Source organism: Tachypleus tridentatus, chromosome 8, assembly GCF_004210375.1.
Source record: "Tachypleus tridentatus isolate NWPU-2018 chromosome 8, ASM421037v1, whole genome shotgun sequence".
NCBI classification, from domain to species: domain Eukaryota; kingdom Metazoa; phylum Arthropoda; class Merostomata; order Xiphosura; family Limulidae; genus Tachypleus; species Tachypleus tridentatus.
The window spans coordinates 143,115,663-143,143,131 of NC_134832.1; the positions used below are offsets into that span (position 1 = coordinate 143,115,663).

The window sequence follows — 27,469 nt, forward strand, 5'->3', positions numbered from 1 at the left end:
TATAACATTTGTAAATGACAATTAGTAACAAGTTATTGTAATCGATAGAGCCTTTAAGTAAATTAAATATTTTAGTTTGTTTAAAGCTGAGCACAAAGCTACACAATAGGCTATCTGTGCTCTCCCCCCCCACAGGTATTGAAACCCGGTTTCTAGCGTTGGAAGAAATATTTCAGAGACAAGCGTTCCAAATGTGAAATCAAAATAACCCGAACATCATTTCAACTACTTGGCCATCGTGGAATACATAAATTTAGATTTCGAACATACTAGTTCCTTCAGCACGGGTCGTTATAACTGAATAGTCAATCTTATTATTCGTTAGTAAAGAGTAGCCTAACAGTAGGCATTAGGTGGTGTTTACTAGCTGCAGCCTCTCTTACGGACGTTTAGTGCAAATAACCATCGGATAACTTTGGACAAAGTAACAAGTGAAAAAGGAAGTTGAAAATACATAGTAATTGGGACGAAGAGGAACTACGACGTTCCTAAACACCCCTGTTGGGGAGAGAATTACTCAGACTTCTCTCTCTCTCTAAACTAAACCCCTGCCAATGTTTCGTTTCATCGTAATTCCTTCAAAGTGTTTGAGCACAGCACTATGACTTTAATGTAGCTGTTGATCTATTACTATGTAGTGACATAAGGTCTAAAGTGTTTGGACAGTACTAAATTATTTCATGAAGTTACAACATTTTCCCCTTCATTCTTTGTTAGTATTGTTGATGTAACGAAACAACAAAATTTTTGACGACAGGAAATTACAAAACTACATAATTACCAGTTCTAGACTACCTTGAACAACTACAATGACGGTTTATTCGAGGAATGTTAGTATTGCAACATTTCAGGTTGTAACTTAATCAAGGAAGGACTTGGGTTTTCTTTGTTACGAGAAACATGTAAAGGCAGAAGATCCGGTAAAGGTTGTTCTAGGAATGAAAACCTTGAAGAATAGAAGTACATACAGTTGAAGATAAATTAGACGAAGTTGAAAAAATACATTATTTAACATTAATGAACTTTTAATTAAGTTTATTTGTGATCAAGCACAAAGCTACACAATGGAATATCTGCATTGTAAGTCCGTAGACATGCAGCTGTGCCACTGGAGGGGGTTTTTAATTAGGAAAAATAACCTTGCATATTTGAACTATTTGGTAGCATAATAATGAAAGTACGAATAATTTTATAGAGGCTGAATACGTTGTATTAAAATAATTTTGAAGCTTCAGTAAGTCGTTATATAATCTGTGTCGACAAGTCCAATAATGCTCTATTTGACAACCGTGATTTCACTCTTGCAGCGCAACTTACATTGCACAAGACTGTCGTAAAACCGTCGTATCAAAAATATACCACTACTTACTTGCAGACGCGTCACTAGGTGGGGTCATATGACGGCCGTGCTCTGAATCTTGATTGGTGTCTTACAAAATCAGAACTGAAAACCATCATCGATATCATGCTAAAATTCCCGTGCCTGTGGGCTCGAGTCACGTAGGTTTTAATCGACGCCTCTGCTTACTTGCTTTATATAATTTATATAAGAGGAAGATGGTTTCTAATTTACTGTTGCAATAGTACAACCACAAGAAATATGAAGTACCGTGTCTAGCAACTGAACCAGTATGTCTTCGTGTGGAATAACATACAGTTCAATGCATATATTATGGAAGTATATTATGTACATGTGAGCTGTGCCGTTTTTTCCACACAGAGATCCAGAGGACGCTATCTACGAACGGTAAAAATGTAGTTCTGATACGCAACATTTTTTGGCGACTATTCGAGTTAATTGGACGTTAAAAATCGCTGTAATATAACGTACTCAACTCTCTTTATAATACAGAATCTTCTGCTGTTTTAAACAAATAAGCTACAGACAATACCAGTCAACGTTAATTGAAAAATAGATTAACTAAAATGTTACTAATAAAACCCGGTGTCTTTTATGTTAAATCTTACTTGAGGGTAAGGTGATTTATAATTCGCCTGATTAGTTAAAAGAACATAATCTTACATTTTCACATGAAAAATAAAACAAACATTACCGTCTACTGAAAAGCTAGGACACTCGTACACTAAGGTACGACAGATACGGGAAGTTCAACATCTTTACTAAATACTAAGTGGAGTACTCGTCACGTTTTATGACAAATGAAAGGAAAACGTGCTTCTAATTTTTTCTTAGCATAACATATATTAAACGTACAATAGCAATTCATAAAGTTACCAATACAAAAAATGAAAGGCATGCTCTACCAAGTTTGGTGCTGATTGATCAAGAAATGTGGAAACACAAGTAACAGACGGCTGAAAAGTACGAACACACCGACATAAACTTGGCTTTATATATTAACGAAAATATGTCATCAAACTATTAAAATAGAACACTTGTAAATGAATACTAGCTTAATAGTTAAACAACGAAGGAATTGAGTAAAACGTACTGTTGCAGTCGGTCGTTTAGGTAAGTTAGAGTAATTGAATTAAAATTTTCAACAAAGCCCATGTTTATGTACCGTTCAAAATATTTCATTGTAATTTCAAAATATTCGATGAGAAATACTTGGGTAGTGACTGCACCACATGTAACAAATGGTTTAGTTATATGCCATAAGTACTTCATTTTAATGTAAACAAATCAGCAAAGCTCTCACTTAAACACATGTACAAAGGCCAAAACTAAATTTATTCTTTATAAATATAGAGAAACTGTAAAGAAGTATTTTCTCAGAAGGCTAAAGATTAAATAAAATTAAAGATCATAACGGCTTAGGTCTAATTATAAAATAAATACGTACATTTTATAGTAAAGTAATTGACTTTATTATTTTAGCATACTTTCCTAGAAAGAAAACACAAATTTGCTATTAATTTTGAAGTGTATGTACTTTAAACATAGTAACTGTTTATACAGAATTATACTAAATTACAAACGTTTTATTTGTTTCGAAATGTGATGTTCGAGTTTAGTTATGTCCACGCTTATTACTCTGTCAACAATGTAAATTTTTAAAAGATCTTGCTTGATAAGTGTTAAATAAATTAAATTTCTTTAAGATGACACGTTAGACATGGACTTTTGGCTGACAAAAGTGTGCAGAAACAAATCGCGTAAAAGGTAACAAATAAGAAATTAACACATTTTTGTAAAACCTTTTTTCTGTTTTATTTTGTGTAATGTTTTGGGCAGATGCCCTTTATTAGGCACTAAATACAGTGTCACGGAGAAACAAGTCAGAGAAAGTGTCATTAAGATGCGTGCCATTTTTCCGCTGAAACGCGGATTTCCACGGTTTTCAAACGGCCAACGATCACCCACGAGATTCGTGTAAATTCGAGGAGAAAATATGAGCGATTTGGGGGCCGGGTAGGTGGTTTTTGAGGAGAAATCGTATTTTTTCAATGTTTATTGCAGACAAAAAAAATCTGACCGCTATCTTGGAGGCAGTCTCGTTTCGTCTCGTTGCAGGTCTCGTGGTCTGGTATCGTGTGCATACCAGATGATAAAATATTCTCTACGCTCCAAAGAAACAACAGCGATTGAAATGTTTAAAAGGAAAGATGTTTATTTTGATCCTGTAGACAAGAGAATGTGTAAGGACATTAGATCAGCAGCTTCAAAGTATACCTCAAAGCTGAGGGAGAATCAGAAGAAAAGGGCAGAAAGGCTTGAGGCCTATGGTTCTGTGAAATCTGGCCCAGCCACCTTGGCTAAAGAAAAAGTCCAGAAAGCCGCAGAGGCACAGAGAGCTGCCCATTCAGAGAAGGAGAGAAAAAAAGCTCGGAAGAGAGCACTGGAAACCCTTGTCTCGAAAAAGAGGAAAGTAGCCAAGATTGATTAAAGGAAATTAAGTGATTTGAAATTTGACTGTAATTTATGTAGCAGAGCAGAAGTTGTTATCAGTGACTGAAAAACATTTTAGTATTATCTGCAGCATACAGTGCCAGTGGTTTATTTTAAAGCATATCATTAATTTTATTTTGAAGCAATGTCAAAGCTTTCCTTGATTTGCTGTTTCAGTTTGTATTGTGAAAGAATGAAAAATATACTGATATTGAGGTACCAGTAATTTACTAACAAGATTGTATAGATGAACAAGTTTTACTGTAGGTAGTCATGTAGAGTAATTTTAAGTAATTTGAAATTTTAATGGAATACATGCAGCAGAGCAGTAGTTGTTGATGTCAGTGACTGCACAAAATTTAATTTCTGAGGCATATCACTGATATCAGTAGTTTAATATTGAACCATATCAGTAGTTGAATTTTTAAGCAATGTCATAGCTTTCCTTCATATGCTGTTTTAGTTTGTATTGTCAATTTGTGAAAGAATGGAAAATTCACTGACATTAAGGTACCAGTAGTATAATGACAAGATTGCATAGATGAACAATTTGAACTGTAGGTAGTCATGATTAGTCAAAAGAGTAATTTTATGTGATTTGAAAATTGTATGGAATATATGCAGCAGAGAAGTAGTTATTGGCAATGACTGTAAAACATTTAATTGGCAGCATACCAGTAGTTGATGATGTTATTGATGACAAAAAGGATAATAATGAAATGATTTGTATTTGAAATATTTACTGAGTTATTTTGGCTTTATTAACTCATATTACTAATATATTTTGATTTAGAAAAGAAATAAACTGAATAAATAGCAAATAAACAATCTTAAATTTCATTTATTTACTTTTTATTTTATTTGTTAATTTTAGATATTTTGATATATCTTCTAAAAAATGAATGCAAATTAAAAGAATAAATCAATCTGCTAAAACTGTAAATGAAAGTTATAGTTTTATTAGTTTGATTTAGTCTTTTAATTTCCTTTTGTTATTTTATATGATATATATTGTGTACTTTTCCAACATTGCAATGTCAAAAAACATAAAGAAATTATGTCCCAGATTGCACCAATTCACACCAAATAGCATCCATTTTTTAAAACTTTCCTGGGGGGGCATGCCCCCGGACCCCCCTAGTCAGGCGCTGCTGTGCTGTGGCACCTCTGGCACCAGGCTATATACCTTTTCCTCTTTTTTTCATAAATGTCATTGGCATGCCTGCATTAAATGATTAGAATTTTCAAGACATTTTACTTATGTATTTTCTATGTGGGGCACGTTAACAAAAACATTTAAAAAAAAAAACACACACTTGAGATTCTTCATAATCGCTATTAAAATTTGCAAGAACATGGAAAACATTTTGTTAGAGCCACTTCAACTGTATTTTGAAAAATTAATGTACATGTAAAAATAATAATTTTCTAAAATAATAAAAATTTAGTGCAATATTTCTAATAAAGGGGGAGGCTTATTACAAAGTAAAACACAGAGAGAAAAATGTGATTAAATTAAATTATTTGAAAGTAAATCTTTTGTTAATTTGATAAGGAGATTTGGTACTAAGGTAGAGGTTGAGGCTTTTTTCATGTACTTATCAGATACGGTATATCACATTCTGAAATGGAATGTGAAACTATGGCTACTTATTGTAGCATTGTTTGAAATATGTGGATAGGTAAACCATTACAGTAACTTTTACCAGTAAATTAAATATTAATAATAATGACAGAATTGTTGTTTTGTAGCTTTGAGTGGACCAAATAGTCTTTAACATCTGAGTTATATCTATTAGGGATTAAAAGAAGTGTAACGAATATCTCGGCAATGATGGACTCAACTTTGAGTATATTAAAAGTTTTCTGTATGGAACTTGTTACTAACTTATTGAGGTGATGTTAGATTAATATCAAAGGATTCTATAAGTTTGTCTTCAGTATGGATGCTTTGAGCATGTACTACAGTGTGTATATAACTGGGAGTCTTTTTGTTTGACTTCAACCAAGTAGTCACGTGCAAAAACTTGCCAACTCGGTGGATTTGCAGAAAAGGCTGTAATAAACAGAGCATAACCATCTTAGTTGTGTAAGTTTTCTGCTGTGAATGGCAGTCTAAGTAAGTGTACCTTTATAGTGTCCAGTGGTTCAAGTGAGCCATCTGGTATGTTAATACTGATGTTGGAAAATGAGGCATTTGTAACAGAATCTTTGTAAGTGTATTTAAGGGCTAAGTGAATTTGTCATATAAGGTGGATGAATGACTGTACAAAACCTAAAATGTTGTCAAAGTAACAAGTAAATAAGTTGGAAGAATTTCATTGAAAGTTGCATAAAAGTGTTCCTCGAGGAAGCCAGTGGACAGGTCATCAAAGACTGAACCAGTTTCAATGTACATGGAAACCCTGATGAATCACTGAATTCAAAGTGATAAATAGTTAAGCTTATTTAAGAAAGGCTTCATTTGTTGAGACTTTATTAAAGTGTTTGATAGCTAATTTGCTGTCACTGTGAAGAATAATAGTGTAAACTTACTATATATTTACAGTGAAGATGTAAGTTAGAGATTTTTCTGTGTTGAAAGGTGACTTAGAGTATCTATGGTGTTTTTAACATATGAAGAAAGAGAGATGAGCTGGAATTGCAGGATGTAATCCAGATAATTAGATTTGTTTAGTGGGATATTTGTAAACCAAAGCAATTAGGAATCCAGATTTGTATATCTGGGTCAGTAAGTACAAAATTTTTGTTCTGGGATTTTGATAATTAAATTTTGACATTATGTAAGAGTTTATTGCATCTTAAACTTATTTGATTAATAAAGGATTACATAAAGCATTTACATTGTGTTATAGAGGATTTTGTATTGAAACATTATTCTCAAACTGAAATAATTTCTTGTAAAAAGTTATTTTTTTTAATACAAAACAAAAAAACCAGAAACAAGTGATTTCTGTTTTCAATTCTTTGAATAACTTCACAAGATATTTATTAATTTCTATTTGTTCTCTAGTGGAGTATTTATTTCAATTTTTCTCTAGCACTGAAATTTGGTACTAACTTTACTATTACACATTTTATCAGCAATGAAAGCTATACTGAAAATTATGTTTTCTTCTAAAAGTTTCTAAAATTACTTATTGGAAAAATGTTGACAATAAAACCAAAGTTCTACCAATGGTTAACTATCACTTATGAAACATGTAGCACAAATGTACACCTGAAATATACTCTTTAGTACATGTTTTAGGAAAGTGTAATGACAGTTTTATTCATGGTTTGTAGTACATGAAATGTCAAACAACTGAGATGATAACCCATGTAATTTTCTCAACGTTAATACAGCAATAAAATAACATTTCAGTTTTACTGGCCCGGCATTGCCAGGTGGTTAAGGCACTCGGCTTGTAATCAGAGGGTCGTGGGTTTGAATCCCTATAACTCCAAACATGCTCGCCTTTTCAGCTGTGGGGGCATTGTAATGTGATGGTTAACCCCATTATTTGTTGGTAAAAGAGTAGCCCAAAAGTTGGCAGTGGGTGGTGATGACTAGCTGCCTTCCCTCTAGTCTTAACTGCAAAATTAGGGACGGCTGGTACAGATAACCCTTGTGTAGCTTTGTGCGAAATTCAAAACAACAAATCAAACCAATTTAGTTTTACTAACATCAGAATAAGAAATATTTTGAATCTATCATAACTTTCAGGCATTCCTCATCGCTGGATCAAAACAAGCATTTTAATCAACAGAAACACTTACTCTACAATAATAACTTAAGAACTCTTCCCATGTGACCTAAGTGAGGAAAACCAAAGAATGTAAATTATATGAGCATCTAAAAATCCTATAATTAGAAAACTGTGAAAGAATTAAGAGGAGAAGATAATTCTATTATTTATTAAGTCAATCAGTTACTCACCATAAGTATCCACAAGTTATTAAACACATTAAGCAAATAATTTATTAAAAAAAAACAGTTCCAAAACTAAGAAGGTCTGTAGAGATAATTAAGATATATTCTTTACATAATTAATTTATTAAATAGAATATATCAAAATTCACCACGTTACATAACTCCCAAATGCAATCTCTGATAGTGTAAAAACTGGTAATAAACAGTTATAAAAATAACAGAAACAGTAATTATAAATAAACCTTCTGTTGAGGTTAACTTTAGATTTGATAGTTATGTAACTTTTTGAATTTAGGTGTATTATATATGTGATATAATTTATTTGCTAAATAGAATAAGCCAAAATCCACATGCTACATAACTAAAATACCAAATACAATTTCTGATATTATAAAAAATGATAAGAAACAGTTATAGAAATGACAAAACAGTAATTATAAATAAACATTTCCATTAGGGTCACTTGGGAAATCAAATTTCTTCCAAAGCTGAAATATTTCTACTTCATTTAGTTCGTCATTCTTGTACTTTGGATGATGGTGAGCATCATATATTTTTTTGTGTGTGTTTTTCTTGTAGCAAAGCCGCGTCGGACTATCTGCTGAGCCCACTGAGGGGAATCGAACCCCTGATTTTCGCGTTGTAAATGTGGAGACATACTGCTGTACTCATGGGGGACTTATTTTGGAAGAAGCAATACAAATTACCAAAAGTACAAAAATCTTGAAAGTAAGAGCCATCTAGAAAATTTGATTTGTATAATGATTTATTTCAAAAAAGAAATAAACAAACCGGTAATTACACTTTTATTAAAGATAAAATCCTAGTGATGTCTGCCTTTTCCCATGATGAAAACTGACCCACTTCTTCAAAATGTTAGTTTTATAATTTTAAAAAAAGTGATGTGTATGTACATACACTATAGGTGTAAAAACTGACAAAACTAACATATGAAACTATTAAATTTTGTGTTGGAGGAACCATGTATTCCATACACACTAGCCCAGGGCTGGTGAAGTTCTACTTGTATGAAATGGGTACACATGTGTAGAATCCAACTGTGTGTAATTATTAATTATTGTATTATCAGCAAAATATTTGTACAACTGATATTTTTCAGTATGTCAGGAATCAGTAGTTCACGCATGAAGACTGGTTATCTTGTTCTCATATTTCACTTCTGCATTATCTTTAGTTTTGACTTTTTTCTTCTTTTTTGTCGTGCAAAACTTTCTCAGTGTGCCAATTTGCATTCTGGGACAAACCCCTTAATATGGTAACCGCCCTGAATGCCTTCCTATAATTGCGGCAACGCCATCAGAACATAAGCCTACACAGAACGTGAAATCTAACCTACATTTGTTAATAATATAGCCGCTCACAGCCATAAACACTTCAGAAACCAATTGTTTTTGTTGGGAGTGAAGCAGAAACTAAAACCTCTTCCTTTCATCTTTAAAGTGCACGCACATCATCAGAATTGCCATATTAGTACATTCATGAAGCTGTAAAGAAAGTACTTTGCTACTTTATTCTGTCCTATGAGCTGAGGTCCAGCACGGCTAGGTGAGTTTAAAGAGTACGACTCGTAACCTGAGGGTCGCGGATTCGAGTCCCGGTCTCACCAAACATGCTCGCCCTTCCAGCTGTGGGGGCGTTATAAAGTTACAGTCAATCCCACTATTCGTTGGTAAAAGAGTAGCCCAAGAGTTGGCAGTGGGTGGTGATAACTAGCTGTCTTCCCTCCAGTCTTACACTGCTAAATTAGGTACGGCTAGTGCAGATAGCCCTCGAGTAGCTTTGTGCGAAATTCAAAAAAACAAAACAAGCTTTCTTACGAAAGTACGTAATACTGTAGCGCTGTGGGATAATTATCAACATTATAATGTGTACTTCTGAAAACATAATATATAATATTGTCGATTTTATCGACTGATAATTATTCTTAGTGGATTTTCGGTGTGATTAAACTATTGTTTCTTTCTTGAAACTCGCCTCGGACCGGTACTGACCTGCAGACCACCCCTTGAGTAGCACTGTATTAGATAACGGAAAAATGTATAAACGTACGTGTTTTTAGAACGCACTCGACGAGATCTGTTCAAATATGATCTCAAATCCTAATTTTAACACTGGCTTTCTTAAGTACTTAAACTTTTTATGGTTTGAGTAACATTTTCTCATAAAAAGTGTTGTATATCTGCTGTTCTTTTTTACATGTTATTCCAGTCAGCTTACAAAATGATCAAACATAACTCGTTTGCTTTTATCTAACAGTCGGGGTACTTCATCTAGGCCGCTGTGCCCCTCGTTGTGGACACCTGTACGTGGTGAGGGGACCTCCTATGGATGGTTCTGTTCTTTCAGTTTATCTCCTCTGGGATTTAAACATCCACCCACGTGTTTGCCGTGCGTGGTGACCCATGAAGGGGAAGAGAGAATCCTGGTGGTTGAGGGGTCCAACCCTAACAAACCACTTTGGCCTTGAATTTCTGTAAGCGGGCGGCCTTGGGGTGTCCTCCAATGGCCAATCGGCTGGTCCGCTTGGACTAGGGTCAACCAAGTACCAGTGTTGAATGTTCTCAAAAGATGGTGTGGACATTGCATCTGATGCTGCTGTTTGGGTATAGTGCTCACGAAACCCTGGCGTCGTTGGAGTGTCTTTGTTTGGCATTGTAGTGTGTTCTCTCGTTGGGCTCCATGGTGGGTGGGGTCAGTTGACACCGAAATTTTTTTTTTTATTATGGATCCTCTAAATCAAAACTTAAATAGTCAAAAACAGTCCATAGATAAATGACAACATCTTGAAGATTCTGAGCAGCAAATCTTCAACATCTGTAACACCTGTACCTCATTTTCTTATACTACATTCTCTGTAAGACAGACCTTTAGAGCAAGTGTCTCCCTTTTTTGTTCAGAAGAGACTATAGGGACTTGCTGGCTCTCCAAAATCAGTCAAAAGCTTTGCTCTGGTGACATATTGATGAAAAAATCCACATTTAAACGCAATGAACTCCTCTTATATTCAAAGGCGATTGGGGATATACTCATTGAGGTTATGCCCCATACTATTTTTAATTATTCATGAGGAGTTGTTGTTGAGGGGGGTTTGAAGAACATCCCTGAATCAGAGATTCTCGCTGTAGTGAGGCATATCCCCACTCGCAAAGATGGAATTATGGTACTGACCAATGTTTTCATTCTAACATTTTCATCACCACGTCCACCTGCCACCGTCAAGGCAGGTTATCTTAATTGCATGGTACAGCCATACATTTCAAACCCTCTCAGATGTTTCTAGTGTCAGCGGTTTGGTCACTCAAAAACATCATGTCATGGTTCCTTGGCGTGTGCTCGTTGCAGTGGCAAGGACCACGATGCCTGTGAGTGTGAAATGGACCCTTATTGCGTCAATTGCAATGGCTCTCACCCGTTCTACTTTCGTTCTTGCCCTAAATGGTTGGAAGAAAAATAGGTGCAGCATTTGAATACGATTCAAAACATTACTTACCCTGAGGCTCGAAAGTTGCTGACCACCACTTCACCTCGGACGTATGCTGCTCCACTGTGGTGGATCGATGTTTTATGCAAAAGATATGTTTGAGTGTCACAGTTTTCAGTATAAAGATTAATGCCATCACTGAACAACTCTCTTTTACTGTTGCAAATGGGTTCTATGTCGACGACTTTCACATTTCATGTCAGTTGTCGAACATGAGGTATATTGAGCAGCAGCTACAGACTGCCCTCAATTGTTTACTGAAGTGGACCACAGCAAACGCTTTAACTTCTCTCTCTCTAGAACTGTTTGCATGCACTTTTTCTGCCAGTGGGGTATTCACCCTGATTCCGAACTTCGTATTGGTAAAGTTGTGCTTCCTTTAGTCCCTAAAACAAAGTTTTTTTTATCTTATCCTTGACCGTAAGCTGACCTTTATACCACACATCAAGCAGCTACAGGTCAAATGTGCAAGAGCACTGAACATCCTTCGTGTCCTCTCTTCCACCATTTGGGTAGTGAATCGATGTTCTATGCTGTGCCAAGACCTTGACCTTGAAGATGTTGGACCCCGTTCATCATCAGGGACTTTGGCACTGCACCAGGGCTTTCTGCACTTCCCCAGTTCAGAGCTTTTACACACAGTCTCATGAACCTCCTCTTCACCTCTGCCGCTTGTATCTGTCTTTACTGTATGCTTCGAAACTTCGTTCTTTACCAAAGCATCCCACCTGGGGTTGTGTTTTCCTTTCTCAGTGGGCCATGCTTTTTGGGTAGGGTTGGGAAGTTTTACTTCGTAACTAAATTTGTTTTTGTTATTTTACTTTGTAGTACAAATTCACATGACAGGCTAATTGCACACTGTTCACCACTGGAAATCGAATGTCGCATTTCAGCATTGTAAGTTAAGTCCTTATATTTACTGCTGCTTCACCAAGGAATATAATTTCTACACAAATTATAATACATTAAACTATAAATACATTATAATACATTTTTATATACCAAAATATTGGACTATAAACCAGTTTAAACACCCGATTTTAAGCCATAAATAATTAATGTAAATCCCTTAATTTTGGCAAAGCTGTTCTCTTAAACCACTGCTGGTTATTTGTGTAAGATTTCGTAGTGACATATATAGGTAGGGGCTGGGAAGGCTCAGCCGCAGAGCCCTTGATCTTAACGGGAGCGCATCGATAATTTTATTCCATGGAAAATTCATGGGATGTGAGACCCAAAAAATTATCAGCCCTGGGCCCACACAACCTTAAATCCGACACTGAGATTTAGAACCATTACTGCTATAAGCCCAATAGCTGTTTCTCAACTGACACAAACAGTTATTCCAGCAGTTCAGAAACTGCCTTCTGATTGGGTGCTTCAATGTGATAAAGGCGTGACTAGAATATAAAGTCGTAATACCAAAAATGATGGAGCAAGTACTTTGACATCTGCCTTTCGGGACGGGACCTGGCCGTTTTCTCCGGTGCTGCCTTTGCCTCGGTCATGGATAACATTAAGAGTGACCTCCTTTACCCAAAAAAAGAGTCTAAAATTATTTAAAAGAAAAAATAAAATTAAAATAGACAACTTAATCCAATAAACTTCCACGAAAGGGGACGAAGAGGAACCACAACGTTTCTGAACACCCCAGTTGGAGAGAGAATTCTTACGATTTCTCTCTCTCTAAACTAAACCCCTGCCACCTTAGTTTGCGTTAGTTTGCGATGGAGCAAGTACTGTCACCCAAGCTTCTCCCATTGCATTCATATCTAGCAATATCAAATGTCGTATAACCCATTAAGGCATTAAGGTTATGCTATCAAGCTATCAAATATACTGTACCATTATATGGGTTTTACAAATAGCAGGAAGAAGTGTAACTATATTATTTAGAATTTATTTTCAAATAAAGTTATGTATACACTCCAATTCGAACCCAGATCGTTCGGGTGAGGGGAAAACTAAGAATATTGTAGTTTGGGAAATAAATTTTACATTGAAAATATAAATGGTTTTGAATGTTAAAAATATACTAAAAATATACTAAACTTGCTTTCAAAGAGCCTTGTGGGCAGAATTGTGACAAAATTTGATGACTCCAACTCAATTACTGAAGGTTTTGGTTCTATATTATTTGATTATCAACGCATTTTTTGCCTATTTTGGGACTTTTTTTTGTCAAATAAGTGCATTAAATGCCAAGTTTAAATTTTTTTTCTAAAGATCTTCCAGTGTACTACTCAAAATACAACTCTGGTATACGGATATAAAGAGGTTAACTTTTATACCAATAATTTTACGATTTGTCACTGCAGAAGCTCTCTCAAATCTACATTTCTTGTAAAGACTCGCTTTATAAAGACTGTTCAATAACTTTCCTTGATTCTCCTGATTGCCAACAAACACTTTCAAGTTGTCCTAACTTTTAGTTCTTGTTTATACAACATACGCCTATCTATGTTTGAACGTTGGTTTAGTAAAGAATACAAAAAATCTATCAAAAGATTGCCCTGCAGTTTGTTTGCTGTAATGACAAATGCTGGTATGAATGTAAACTATCGTCTCTTCATATCAAATGACTAATTCGTTTCACTGAGAGCTAATTTGATTTTTAGTACAAATACATGTTCCCCTCCATTGCTTTCAGTTTCTGTATCTGTAAAAGGAATATGTAGATTTTTATGATCACTTTTCATCCATGTAATTAATATGTCTTTCTCAGAGTTTAAGTCTTTTATAAGCATTGCAATGGATCGCACTTTTTACTGTAATGTTTGTGGTGGCATTCCTGTCTGTGTGTGTTTCTTCAAGAATTGAACTGGTAAATTGATTTCCCTTTGACTATTGTCAGTTGCAACTGAACCAATATCCCTGTATGTTACTGGCTCCGCTGGAAGTAATGGAAATACCTGATTATTCAAAGGTGACCCATCCTTAGTTTGGGAGTTAAGATGATCGTTCTTTAAATTTCAACTTCTGCTTGATCAGTGCTTATCTCATTTGCTTCACTATAGATAGCACGAACAGTATTTCTTTCCACAACCATTGCTGCTGGCATTTCTACTACTGATGAGTGTAAACCAACATTATAGTTCATTGCTTCACTAATTCAAATACTGTCTGTTCCTGACCTGTAATTATCATGTTTTTCAGTTTCACCATTTCAACACGTCTCCACAATGGTTAACCATTAATGTATATTTCAATAGTGTCTGCAGTTGATCCTCTCGATACAACATTGGCAGTCGGTCTGAAACATCTCACAACATCAATACCTTTCTGCCAAACAGTTTTTCATTTTGCGTAATATCCTTCAGCAGCACATCATTTACGCTCAGTCCATTTGCAGATAACATCAATATTTCATCAACTGTCAAGAAAGCTGCTATTCTTATTCTTTTTGAGTCATCTGATGGGATTCTCGTTGGCAAAGTAGATGTTTCAAAGACTGGTATAGGAAGTTTAAATCTGCCGTGAGCTGTGTTTCCTCACTTTAGTAATAAATCTGCAATTCCAATAGGAGCAAGAGGAAAGACAGTTTAATCTATTTTTCTGGTAAAACTAAATAAGTTCACATAAACAGATTTTCCTCCAGATTCATTCAAGAAAAAGAATGGTTAATTTGTTTGTTTATCACTGACTTCTTGTACTATTTGTTTAAATACATTTCTCTCTAATTGGCTATTTGAATTGTTCTTCCTTAATAGTGTTGGTTTCGTGATCACAGTTTACCAGTTGACCTCGTTCTGGCAGACCTAATTATGAACATTGGAGACCATCTATTCTCAATGTTGCTTCATTTTCTTGCAGTTCCCTCCTTATCGATGCTTCATGAGTATGATCTCTGGTGAAATCCTTGTTAAAGTTATCTTCAACTTAATGATAGAGTGCGAAAGGATCTTTGAACATAGTGATTGTTGAACATACGTATGAATGTAATTATTTGTCTCATATATGTTGATATTTGCATTGTTCAAGCTTCCTTCAAACATCTTCATTCATCATCTCGGAGGGTCAGGTGCTAATTAGATCTCTTTCTCATTTTGTGCAGATGTAAGTTTATTTGTTTTTAATTTCGGGTAGAGTTAGTTGCTCGAGGGCTCAGATTGCAAATCAAGTGCTATAACCACCTGTTCCTACCGTGTCTGTCATAAAGTAAGTGATATCGTAAACCAACCTCATATTCTGCATAATTTGAAGTACTAACAGTGTAAAGTAAATTTTATGATCTAAGTTATTAGAATTACGTAATAATAAAAAACTAAAACGATAGCAACAAATTCCACAGGAAAATTAATTAATTAATAACATGTTACGTATTATAATTTATTTCGGATGAGTCTCCGGTTTATTATGTTACGTCTTACAATTTCATATAGCCGGAAATTTCAATTTAGAAGTTAATTATGTATCAAATTTATGACACATGGCAACAAGATTGATAAACATAATTTCCTTTCTTAACACAAATATATTTTAATATACAAACAATAATACAATTTATAGTAATAATCATTCTTGTGATCAAGAATAACCATTACTATAGAACTCTTGTATATAAACTTACAAACAATACCAAGGTTTCTGTCTGGTCCGGATCTGAGTATTTTATTGAAGGTTCACGACGAGCGAATTAATTCTATGTTGATACACAGGTACAATCACTTGACGGAGAAGCTAGCTGGTTTTATTCCTGCCTGGCCTTACGTGAGTTTTTCACAGCCGACATTACCTAATTTTTTCGTAGAAATATTAGCGTTCGCAGTTAATTCACTGCAGTTAAACGTTCCTGGTGAAATGTCTGTAGTTTTCTAATTATTGAAGCGTTTATCACAATTATAGCTTCCGAGTTTTGTAGTATACTGACTTCAGCAAACCAACAAATTTGTGTCTCAGAAGCGCTGGTATGGATATTAACGCTTTTATTGATAAGCAGAGAACAACGTTTCGTTTTGTTAGGTCATCTTCAGGTTAACAAAGAGAGAATTTGTAACTGACCGTTACCGGACACATGTCTTAGGGACGAGAGTATAAACGGGTACCGGACTGTAGGGAACATTGTAGTTAGATGTTAGGTTATTAATTAGTATAGGTGTAAAAGTGTTCCTTTATACTGGTTTAATTTTGGTTTTAGTTGTTGTATAAGGAGGGTTTCTTTGATTTTGCGTTTGTTTATATTTGTTTCTCTACTTAGTATCTGGGAGTTGTCTATGGTTATGTTGTGTTTATTTGATTTGCAGTGTTCAAAAACGTGTGAGGTTTTTTTTTTTGTATTACTTGAATCTAGTTTCAATTTTTCTGCTTGTTTCTCCAGTATAGATGTCGTGGCAGTTGTTGCATTGTATTTTATAAATTATGTTGATGTTGTGTTTGTCAGTGTAGTTTTTACATAGTATGGACTTTAGTTTTGTACCTGGTTTGTGATTAAATTTCGTGTTTACTGGAATGTTGTGTTTTGCTATAAGTTTTCCAAATATTGGTTATTTTTTCTCTGATGTCTTTGTTAACCGGAAGATGACCGAGGAAGGTGGAAACGTTATTGTCTGCTTAACAATAAGAGTGTTAATACCCATACCAGCCATTATGAGATACATTTTTATTTCAAGCGGGTTTTTCGTCATCAAGAAATCGAGAAATTATTAAACTGTCTCTCTTCATTGCGTTGGTTACCTTTTATAAACTTGAGAGGAAAGTTTCCAGAAATTTCAGTCAATACAACAATACTGGTGTTTTGTATACACACATCGTGCATTGTTGGTCCTTACGCTTGATATCTTCTACAAATTCATAGAACAATACAGATTTAATAATATAAGTTGCATGCACTTCTAAATATATATTTAATCAAAACAAACATCGACATTAAAATAAATATACATTAGCAAACCCATAACAGATATTACAGACTTAATGTAGAACCTTTACTTGCAATAATAAAAGCTGATAAGATCAATTATGATCAGTCCAGAATTCCTGGAATACAAAGCCACTTATCTAAGAGTACCACTTCAGTTTATATCATGGGTACTGGTTACAATCGATGTTTTTTACAACCAGATATAAAATAATAATAATAACGGAAATTTGAATTTTGTTCATTATCATATATAATAAATTAATTTTGAAATTTACAAGTAATCATTAAAACAATTAAATAATATTAACTTAAATTAATTTAATGAAAAGAGGTGGTTAACGTACACAAATATACTTTAAAAATATCTTTGTCTTCAAGCTGCTTATTTGTCAAGGGTTATACCCAAAACGATTGATCGTCCAAATCATAATACAATTTAATTCTATGTTTCGTGTAAATATTGAGTTCATCTATTGTGTAATTTTCTACGTAAGGAAATATACGTACCTTTACCTGTACATTGTTCACGGCTGAAGATTAAAAAAGGTTTTGTGTAGATTATCTGCCACAACTGTATCGATCACGTGCTTTAAATATCCGGCAAAATTCAAAATAAACTTTGGTACTGTGTACCTGACATTGTTATGTAGTATGTTTAGAGTTTAATATATCCGTTAAATCTGAATTAAGAGGATGGCTGTATTTGTTTAAATTGTTCGGGCTGTATTTCCAGGGAATAATCATATTTTACTTAGTTTTCCCTTTTTTTAATTGCTTTTAATAGTTGAAACTGAAAACACGTTCTGGTTGAAGTTATTTCTCTTGTATGAGCCAATATTGTTATTTGTGCATCGCGCGTTTCTATATTGCTCATATAAGTTAACTCTAAAACTAAAAATTAGGTTAGGCAAGCTTACGGATTAAAATAAATGTAAAATAATAATAATGAAGTTTATAAGCTGGACAGTTTCTGTCGGTTGCTTTGTTTTTTCTCTCTCAAAATCAGAAGGAACATCAGTAGCAACGACGTTACCACAGTTAGGTAAAATATTAGGATAATCCTCACACGTTTCTGGATATTCTGAAGTTTTGCGGATGTTAAATAAATTACTGGTTATGGATAATTGTTTAACACTCTTAGGAAATTAAAAATTAAAAAAGTCCAAACGAGCTTTTTTATTTTTTGCAGAAAGAAAGGTAAGTTGTTTATTATTAATTACAACCGACTAGTTTTGGTAAAACAGTTGCCTTTATCAAGATTAGTGTCTAATAATAAAAATGTTACTTTTCATTGTGCCAAAAAATGTCGGTTTTCTGTTTGTCGACTCTTAATATAGTAGAATAATGCACTTGAAAAGAAATTATTCTTAAGTTAGGTATCTTTGTGAATTGATATTTATCAAATAAACAATTTACTTATATTTTGTAATAATTTAATATTAAGACATAAGATAGACGGAACTGGCATTTATGCCTTTAGGATGAAGTATTTATGAAGCAGGAAAGTAAATGAATTTTTCACAAGTTGAACATTGTAGTTTAAGAAATTATTTGTTCAGTGAACTTGCTAATAAAATAACATTATTTGCCGGATGCTGCAAAGAAAGGGAAGTTATTTTTTTTAGTTTTTAATTAAATAACGTTTATTATCTCTTGTACATTAACATGCCTTTGATTAAAAATAAAAGTTTTATTGGAAATTAATTGGCACTTTTAATTGCTTTAATTTAGTTAGAGTTTATAAGTGAACCAGTTTCTGTTTGTGTTAGACAGACAAATGGTAAGGTTCCGCTTCGTTGTTTAATTTGAATACTAGGATTTTCGTCAGATGTTATAGTTGAGATATAATGGATTTCACTTGAAAGTATAGTTAAGTCGGCTATTTTACGGTTACGAAGAGCAAACGTGTTGTGGGTTTTACTTTATTGTTTCGGTAGAAGTTTAGGTGTTTCTAATGAAATAATAAAACAAAATATTTAAAGTTTTGTTCAATTTTATACCAAAATTGGAGTTGATCCTCTCACGCGAAGAGGGAGGGTGTCGAAAAGGTTCAGCCGAACACCCTATATAATAGCTTATGATTAAAATAGGCAACTTACTATTGAGGTGCAGAGTTACTGAAATTGGTAATATAATTTAACAATTAAAAATTAACATGCATGTATATAGTACAGTACTCTATTATAAAAAAATCATAAATATTTATACCAGTTTAAGTCTAGCTCCCCATGCTGTGTTACAACAGAAATATTGTTTTATTGAAAGTTACAGCTTTTAGCATAAGGGAGATTTTCATAATATATTCCATAGTTTTTTATATTTATTAATTTTTGGTTAGATTTGTTTTGTGACTACAATCAATTCTAGAATTTAAATACATTATTAGGTCGTTGATTGTTGATTTAAAAACTGAAACATTACAATGAATTCTAGAATTTAAATTCATTGTTGATTGCTGATTTAAAAATTGAAATATAAAAATAAGTTCTAGAATTTAAATACATTGTTTGGTCGTTGATTGTTGATTTAAACATTGAAATATAACAATCATTTCTAGAATTTAAATACATTGTTAGGTCGTTGATTGTTGATTTAAAAACTGAAATATAACAATAAGTTCTAGAATTCAAATACATTGTTAGGTCGTTGATTGTTGATTTAAACATTGAAATATAACAATCATTTCTAGAATTTAAATACATTGTTAAGTCGTTGATTGTTGATTTAAACATTGAAATATAACAATCATTTCTTGAATTTAAATACATTGTTACGTCGTTGATTGTTGATTTAAAAACTGAAACATTACAATGAATTCTAGAATTTAAATTCATTGTTGATTGCTGATTTAAAAATTGAAATATAAAAATAAGTTCTAGAATTTAAATACATTGTTTGGTCGTTGATTGTTGATTTAAACATTGAAATATAACAATCATTTCTAGAATTTAAAGACATTGTTAGGTCGTTGATTGTTGATTTAAACATTGAAATATAACAATCATTTCTAGAATTTAAATACATTGTTAAGTCGTTGATTGTTGACTTAAACATTGAAATATAACAATCATTTCTAGAATTTAAATACATTGTTTGGTCGTTGATTGTTGATTTAAACATTGAAATATAACAATCATTTCTAGAATTTAAATACATTGTTAGGTCGTTGATTGTTGATTTAAAAACTGAAATATAACAATAAGTTCTAGAATTCAAATACATTGTTAGGTCGTTGATTGTTGATTTAAACATTGAAATATAACAATCATTTCTAGAATTTAAATACATTGTTAGGTTGTTGATTGTTTATTTAAAAATTGAAACATTACAATCAATTTTAGAATTTAAATACATTGTTAGGTCGTTGATTGTTGATTTAAACATTGAAATATGACAATCATTTCTAGAATTTAAATACATTGTTAGGTCGTTGATTGTTGATTTAAAAACTGAAATATAACAATAAGTTCTAGAATTCAAATACATTGTTAGGTCGTTGATTGTTGATTTAAACATTGAAATATAACAATCATTTCTAGAATTCAAATACATTGTTAGGTCGTTGATTGTTGATTTAAAAACTGAAATATAACAAAAAGTTCTAGAATTCAAATACATTGTTAGGTCGTTGATTGTTGATTTAAACACTGAAATATGACAATCATTTCTAGAATTTAAATACATTGTTAGGTCGTTGATTGTTGATTTAAATATTGAAATATGGCAATCATTTCTAGAATTTAAATACATTGTTAGGTCGTTGATTGTTGATTTAAACATTGAAATATAACAATCAATTCTAGAATTTAAATACATTGTTAGGTCGTTGATTGTTGATTTAAAAACTGAAATATAACAATAAGTTCTAGAATTCAAATACATTGTTAGGTCGTTGATTGTTGATTTAAACACTGAAATATGACAATCATTTCTAGAATTTAAATACATTGTTAGGTCGTTGATTGTTGATTTAAATATTGAAATATGGCAATCATTTCTAGAATTTAAATACATTGTTAGGTCGTTGATTGTTGATTTAAACATTGAAATATAGCAATCAATTCTAGAATTTAAATACATTGTTGGGTCGTTGATTGTTGATTTAAAAACTGAAATATAACAATAAGTTCTAGAATTTAAATACATTGTTTGGTCGTTGAATGATGATTTAAACATTGAAATATAACAATCATTTCTAGAATTTAAATACATTGTTAGGTAGTTGATTGTTGATTTAAAAATTGAAAATTACAATCAATTTTAAAATTTAAAGGCATTGGTAGGTAGTTGATTGTTGATTTAAAAACTGAAACGTTTCTTTATCGTTAAAACTTGTGAATATGAGAATGATCGCACCAAAGATCGAAACGTCGTATCTGTTCTAAAAACTAATCTTACTTACTGTAAAAGCTCTAAATTGTAACATGACTTCCATAACCAGTAAGTAAACTCAAAATAAACTATTAGAATCATGATTTGTTGACTCTTCATTGGATGTTTATGTACTTTATATGAACAGACATTGTTCAAGCTATACTTCAAGCAAAATTGCCCCCAGTTTTAATCTCATTAAAACTTATTTTTTACAACTATTCTGGTAGGCATGCCCCCAGACCCCCTTAACGTGAATATGATTTGCAAGCTGATTTTCCTTAGTACAGTGTGTTGCCTTTTGATCCCACAAAAGAGAACCACTCTTTAAAATATTCTGCATATGGGCGTGAATTTGAAATGAAAGACTATCTAGAGAATATGGTTTTTCGACGTCAAGATTATTGATAAACATAGAAGAACATTATTTAGTTTAATTGTTTGTTCAGTTATAAGTAGTTTAATTGGAATATTAAATGTTTTTTTTTTTTAATTTCGCACAAATCTACTCGAGGGCCATCTGTGCTAGCCGTCCCTAATTTAGCAGTGTAAGACTAGAGGGAAGGCAGCTAATCATCACCACCCACCGCCAACTTTTGGGCTACTCTTTTACCAACGAATAATGGGATTGAACGTCACATTATAACGCCCCCACGACTGAAAGGGCGGGCATGTTTGGCGCGACGGAAATGCGAACCCGTGACTCTCCGTGATTATGAGTCGCACGCCTTAACACGCTTGGCCATGCCGGGCCATTAAATGTTTGACCCGATGTTTAAATTGGATATATATATATATTAGGTTTCAGTTAATGTTTCGATATATTTTAGGTTTTAGTTTATGGTTTAGATTTAATATTAAATGTTTCAGTTTAGAACTTGTATACCGTATACATTATGTTTCAGCCAAGAGCTTAAGTGGCATACATACACATTAAGTTTAAGTTGAGGGTTTAGATAGAATATTACAAGTTTCAATTAATGATTTGGATAGTATATAGTTTAGGTTTTAGTTGATGGCTTAGATTAAAGGTTTAGGTAGTATTTGTATTACGTGTTTTTTGGTTTGGTTTTGGTTTTTGAATTTCACGCAAAGTTACTCAAGGGCTATCTACGCTGCCGTCCCTAATTTAGTAGTGTAAGACTGGAGGGAAGGCAGCTAGTCATCACCACCCACCGAATGGTGGGATTGACCGTTACATTATAACACCCCCGGCTGAAGGGGCGAGCATGTTTGGTCTGACGGGGATTTGAAACGTGTTTTTTGACGGCTAAGATTTATATCGACCCACAGTGAAAATTCAGAGTGTATTCAACGCCGTATCGTGACTCGAGTCTTAGACCTTTCAGTTCGTAGCTCCGTACATTAACTACTAAGTCACACTCAGATTCTTCTAAATTCAAGAGAATGATAAAACCCCAGTTGATTACATAACTATAACATTCAGGTTTAAGTGTTTCGTTGGAATATCAGGGAGAGTATTTTAAGTGACTTACAATTTTTATAAGAACATTTCTGTGTACTTGTCTGAAATAGTAAACGTTTATTAGACTTGAATATGTATGTTTCAATACCAAATATATATTTAGTTAGAGCACTGTAGGTTTCGAATGGATGTTCAAATGACTTTTTCATTGTAATATTAACAGTTAAATTGTTTGTTGATTAAGAAGTTTACTGGTATCAAATAATTGCTCAGTTATTCTCTGTAGCTTAATAACAATATTCACATTAATAAGCTTACTTTGAATATTGGATTTTTAAGTAAATAAATACGCTATAATATTAAAGTTATTTATGTAATATATTTACCAAGATATTAAGACGTTTGAAATGAGTATTTGGGTAGAGTAATAAAAAGTTATTGTATTTTGTTACGCATAACACTGACGGTTCAACTTATTGTATATTAGGATTATAAATTACTAATTTACTTAAGTAGTAAAAGACAATTGTTCAGTTATAGTATTAGTAGATTAATTTGTTTATTTAGGGTTATCTGTGGTAGTCTCAGATGCCCTGATAATCCAAATGTTAAGAGTTGTACTGCAGTAACTCTTAGAGCATCAGGAAGTGCATCATGGAGTTGTATCATCATGTTCTGATTGACTGGGTTCGGAGAAAGAGATCAAACACAATGTCAAAGTAAACTGGAAAGTAATATTTATTAGCAAAATAACTTGAGGTAAATTAGTGTACTGGACGAGAGAACGTCTGCGGCAGATCTTTATTTGTAAACTGAAGAATTTTATCCGTCTACTTGTCTTGATTAAACATATCATTATACTTAAAATTTTATTAAGATTCCCCTCAGTGAGAATGCACGATTCACGTTACTGATGGTTATTGTACTAGTAATATAAGAAAGTATACATTATCTAACAGTGGAAAATATCACTGTCCTTCTTTTCATAGTGAGCACTACTATACAATAGTCTTTCCCACGAGAAAGCACAAATTTTAGTTAGAATAGGAGAATGACCCAGAACAATAGGAAGCGAGAGTGAAATAAATATAGCTATATTCTTAACCAACTTTTTATTGCCAACACTACAAATACGACCGGAAAAGTGTACCTGAAAAACAAACAAAAAATCTGAAAAGTCAAAGTTAATATTATACATTTATCTCATAACCTAAAAACCAAACAAAAACAAGAAACGTGAAATATGATTTGTATATCATATATATTCTCTCTTTCTTCCCTTTTAGGCCACTCTGGCTATTTCCAACTTTGAATTTTTCAATCCAGTCAAGTAAATATCTCTACACTCGTTATAAAATTGATAAAAATTCTTTTGTCTATGGGCCCGGCATGGCTAAGCGTGTTAAGGCGAGCGACTCGTAATCTAAGGGTCGCGGGTTTGCATCCCCGTCGCGCCAAACATGCTCGCCCTTTCAGCCGTGGGGACGTTATAATGTTACAGTCAATCCCACTATTCGTTGGTAAAAGAGTAGCTCAAGAGTTGGCGGTGGGTGGTGATAACTAGCTGCCTTCCCTCTAGTCTTACACTGCTAAATTAAGGACGGCTAACGCAGATAACCCTCGTGTAGTTTTGCGCGAAATTCAAAAACAAACAAACTTTTGTCTATGTTAGACATTTATCCATCGCTACAGCCCCCCACTGGCTCAGTGGTAGGTTTGCGGACTTACAACGCTTAAAACCGGATTTCGATACCCGTGGCGGGCAGAGCACAGATAGCCCATTGTGTAGCTTTGTGCTTAATTCAAAATAACAATAACCATCACGAAAAGTGGACGAGACAGACTACACAAAGTTTTAACAAATATGTAATACAGTGTCAAGTTACAAGTCAAAATAGTTTTAAATAACGACGCTGTTTGGAAATAAATAGCTCGAGGTTATTTAATAAACAATAGTACAATTGTCATAACAAGGATTGAAGAAAGGGATAACTGTCAAATCATCATTGGAGTATCTGTGCTTAGCATAGTAAGTCCGCAGACATACACTGCTGACCAAAATCTTAAGGCCAATGAATATAAAGAAAAATATGCATTTTGCGTTGTCAGACTCGACCACTTATTTGTGTTGAACTTCAAAAGATGAAAATAAGAAAAGGAAAAATAAAAATAAAAAACTTTTTTAGCATTTAATAGGGAAAATGTGAACACTATGAAATTAGCCTAAATACTAGCTGGTCAAAAGTTTAAAACCATAAAAAAAGTCCTAAACAGGGTAGGAAATGCCCAACAAGAGGTCTTAGTAGTGAGTTGCACGGCCGTCATTGCGAGAAACTGCAAACATTTGCTTTGGTATGGTCGGTAGAAGCGTTTGCAGAAAGCTGGCTGAAATGTTATTCCAAGTGGTGAAGATGGCTTCACGAAGATCATGCACTGTTTGGAATTGACATCCATTTCTATAGACTTTCCTTGCCATCCACCCCCAAGCATTTTCAGTGGGGTTCAGTTCGGGCGAACATGCTGGATGGTCCAAAAGAATCATGTTATTCGCCATAAAAAAGTCCTTTATCCTGCGGGCATTGTGGATTGCAGCATTATCCTGCCTAAAGATCCATTCATTTCTACATAAGCGAAGGCCTTCAGTAAATAAGGATGCTTTCTCCAACATGCCAATGTAGCCAGCTGCTGTTTGATACCCCTGTATAACCTGAAGCTCCATTATTCCATGGAAGGAGAAAGCACCCCAGATTATGATGGAATCTCCTCCACTGTGTCGTGTAGAAAATGTCTTCGGTGGGATATCCTTATCGTGCCAGTAAAGTTGGAAGCCATCTGGACCACTCAGGTTAATTTTTTTCTTATCAGAGAACAAAACCTTCGTCCACTTTTCTACATCCCATGTTTGGTGCTTCTCAGCAAAGTTTAACCGAGCTGTTTTGGGGTGTGGAAGGAGGCGTGGCCTTTGAAGACTCGTACGGTTTTTAAAGCCATTCACTCGTAGATGCCGTCTTATAGTTCTTGAGCTGCATCCTGCGTTGGTAAGAGCCTTAATCTGGCTCGACAATCGGCTGGTGTCTTGCCGGACAACCCGTCGAATCCTCCTGCTCAACGCCGGCGAAATTTTCTTGGGGCGACCACTTGAAATTCTCGTTCTGTATCCCTCAGGGTCTTTTAAGAAATTTGCAACAGCAGCTTTACTACGTCAAATCTTACCAGCGACGGCACGTTGAGAGAGAACTTGCTTTTGCAGTTCGACAATTCTGCCACGTTCAAACTCTGTCAACTTTTTAGCCTTTGCTAAGTTTTTACCCAATGTAACACAAGAGATGTCAGTGGGAGATGTTGAAAAGGCAAATGCTTGAACACAAATGACTAAATTTCGGTACGTGTTTACCGATTAACACTTTGTTCCAGTATGGTCTTAAACTTTTGACCAGCTAGTATTTAGGCTAATTTCATAGTATTTACATTTTCCCTATTAAATGCTAAAAGGTTTTTTTCCCCTTTTCTTATTTTCATCTTTCGACGTTCTACTCAAATAAGTAGTTGAGTCTAACAACGCAAAATGCATATTTTTTCTTTATGTTCGTTGGCTTTAAGATTTTGTCCAGTAGTGTACCACTGGGCCACTCTAGGGGGGGGACAATCAGTAAGGATAAAATACTTTATACACAAAAGAGCCACCATTTTCCTTTAGTTAATGGTTTCTACTAATACCTAATTTTCCCAACAAGAAAGCGCACGAGAGACTGTAGGAAAACGAATCATAACAGTATAGTGATTTAACTTATTTTATCTAAACCCTTCCATACAAAATCGTGAGGTGAAAAGAAAGTAGGAATAACTTTTAAACTGATGAAGAATGTGTGTGTTCCCAACGAGGGGAATCGAACCCCTGATTTTAGCGTTGTAAATCCGTAGACTTACCGCTCTACTAGCAGGGGGGGGGGCTGACGAAGAAAGTGAATTGTTTTGATTTCTAAACTAAGGAAGTCAGAAAACATGAAAAGTACTTTGCATATCACTACATCTGTAGTTTAGATTTGGTTTGTTTTGTATTTCGCACAAAGCTACTCGAGGAGTATTTGTGCTAGCCGTCCCTAATTTACTAGTGTAAGACTAGAGGGAAGACAGCTAATCATCACCACCCACCGCCAACTCTTGGGCTACTCTTTTACCAACGAATAGTAGGATTGACCGTTAAATTATAACGCCTCTACGGCTGAAATGGCGAGCATGTTTGGTGCGACGGGGATTCGAACCCGCAACCCTCAGATTACGAGTCAAACGCATTAACCCATCTGGCCATACCGGGCCTCTAATATATGAAACATTTAAAAATTTCATCGTAATATTGTTAAGATAATAGATATGAGAACCGAATTTTTTTTACTAATTGGAATTTGTAGAATATGGAAACTTCATTTGATAAAACGAGATGAATCATGTTTTTCTTTATATTTAGAGAAGAATTTCTTGAATTACAAAACCTCATTTTTATGTATAAATGAATGTCCAGTAAATATGTTTCAATCTCATTTGCT

The 27,469-nt window shown here is 33.9% G+C and overlaps 1 protein-coding gene across 9 annotated transcripts in view; it reads left to right on the plus strand.

The window, feature by feature from the left end:
- Window positions 1-1,357: 1,357 nt before the first annotated feature.
- The window catches only part of LOC143223652 (uncharacterized), a 63,689-nt gene continuing 37,577 nt past the window's right edge, over window positions 1,358-27,469 (plus strand). The window contains exons 1-2 of one of the 9 annotated variants that reach the window (XM_076451887.1): window positions 1,358-1,747; window positions 8,346-8,495. Coding sequence is in view for 5 of the 9 variants with exons in the window: in XM_076451892.1 (XP_076308007.1) it covers window positions 18,074-18,170 (97 nt within the window). In the remaining 4 variants the exon portion in view is untranslated. The other 8 variants (XM_076451886.1, XM_076451884.1, XM_076451892.1 and 5 more) reach the window with 8 other exon arrangements.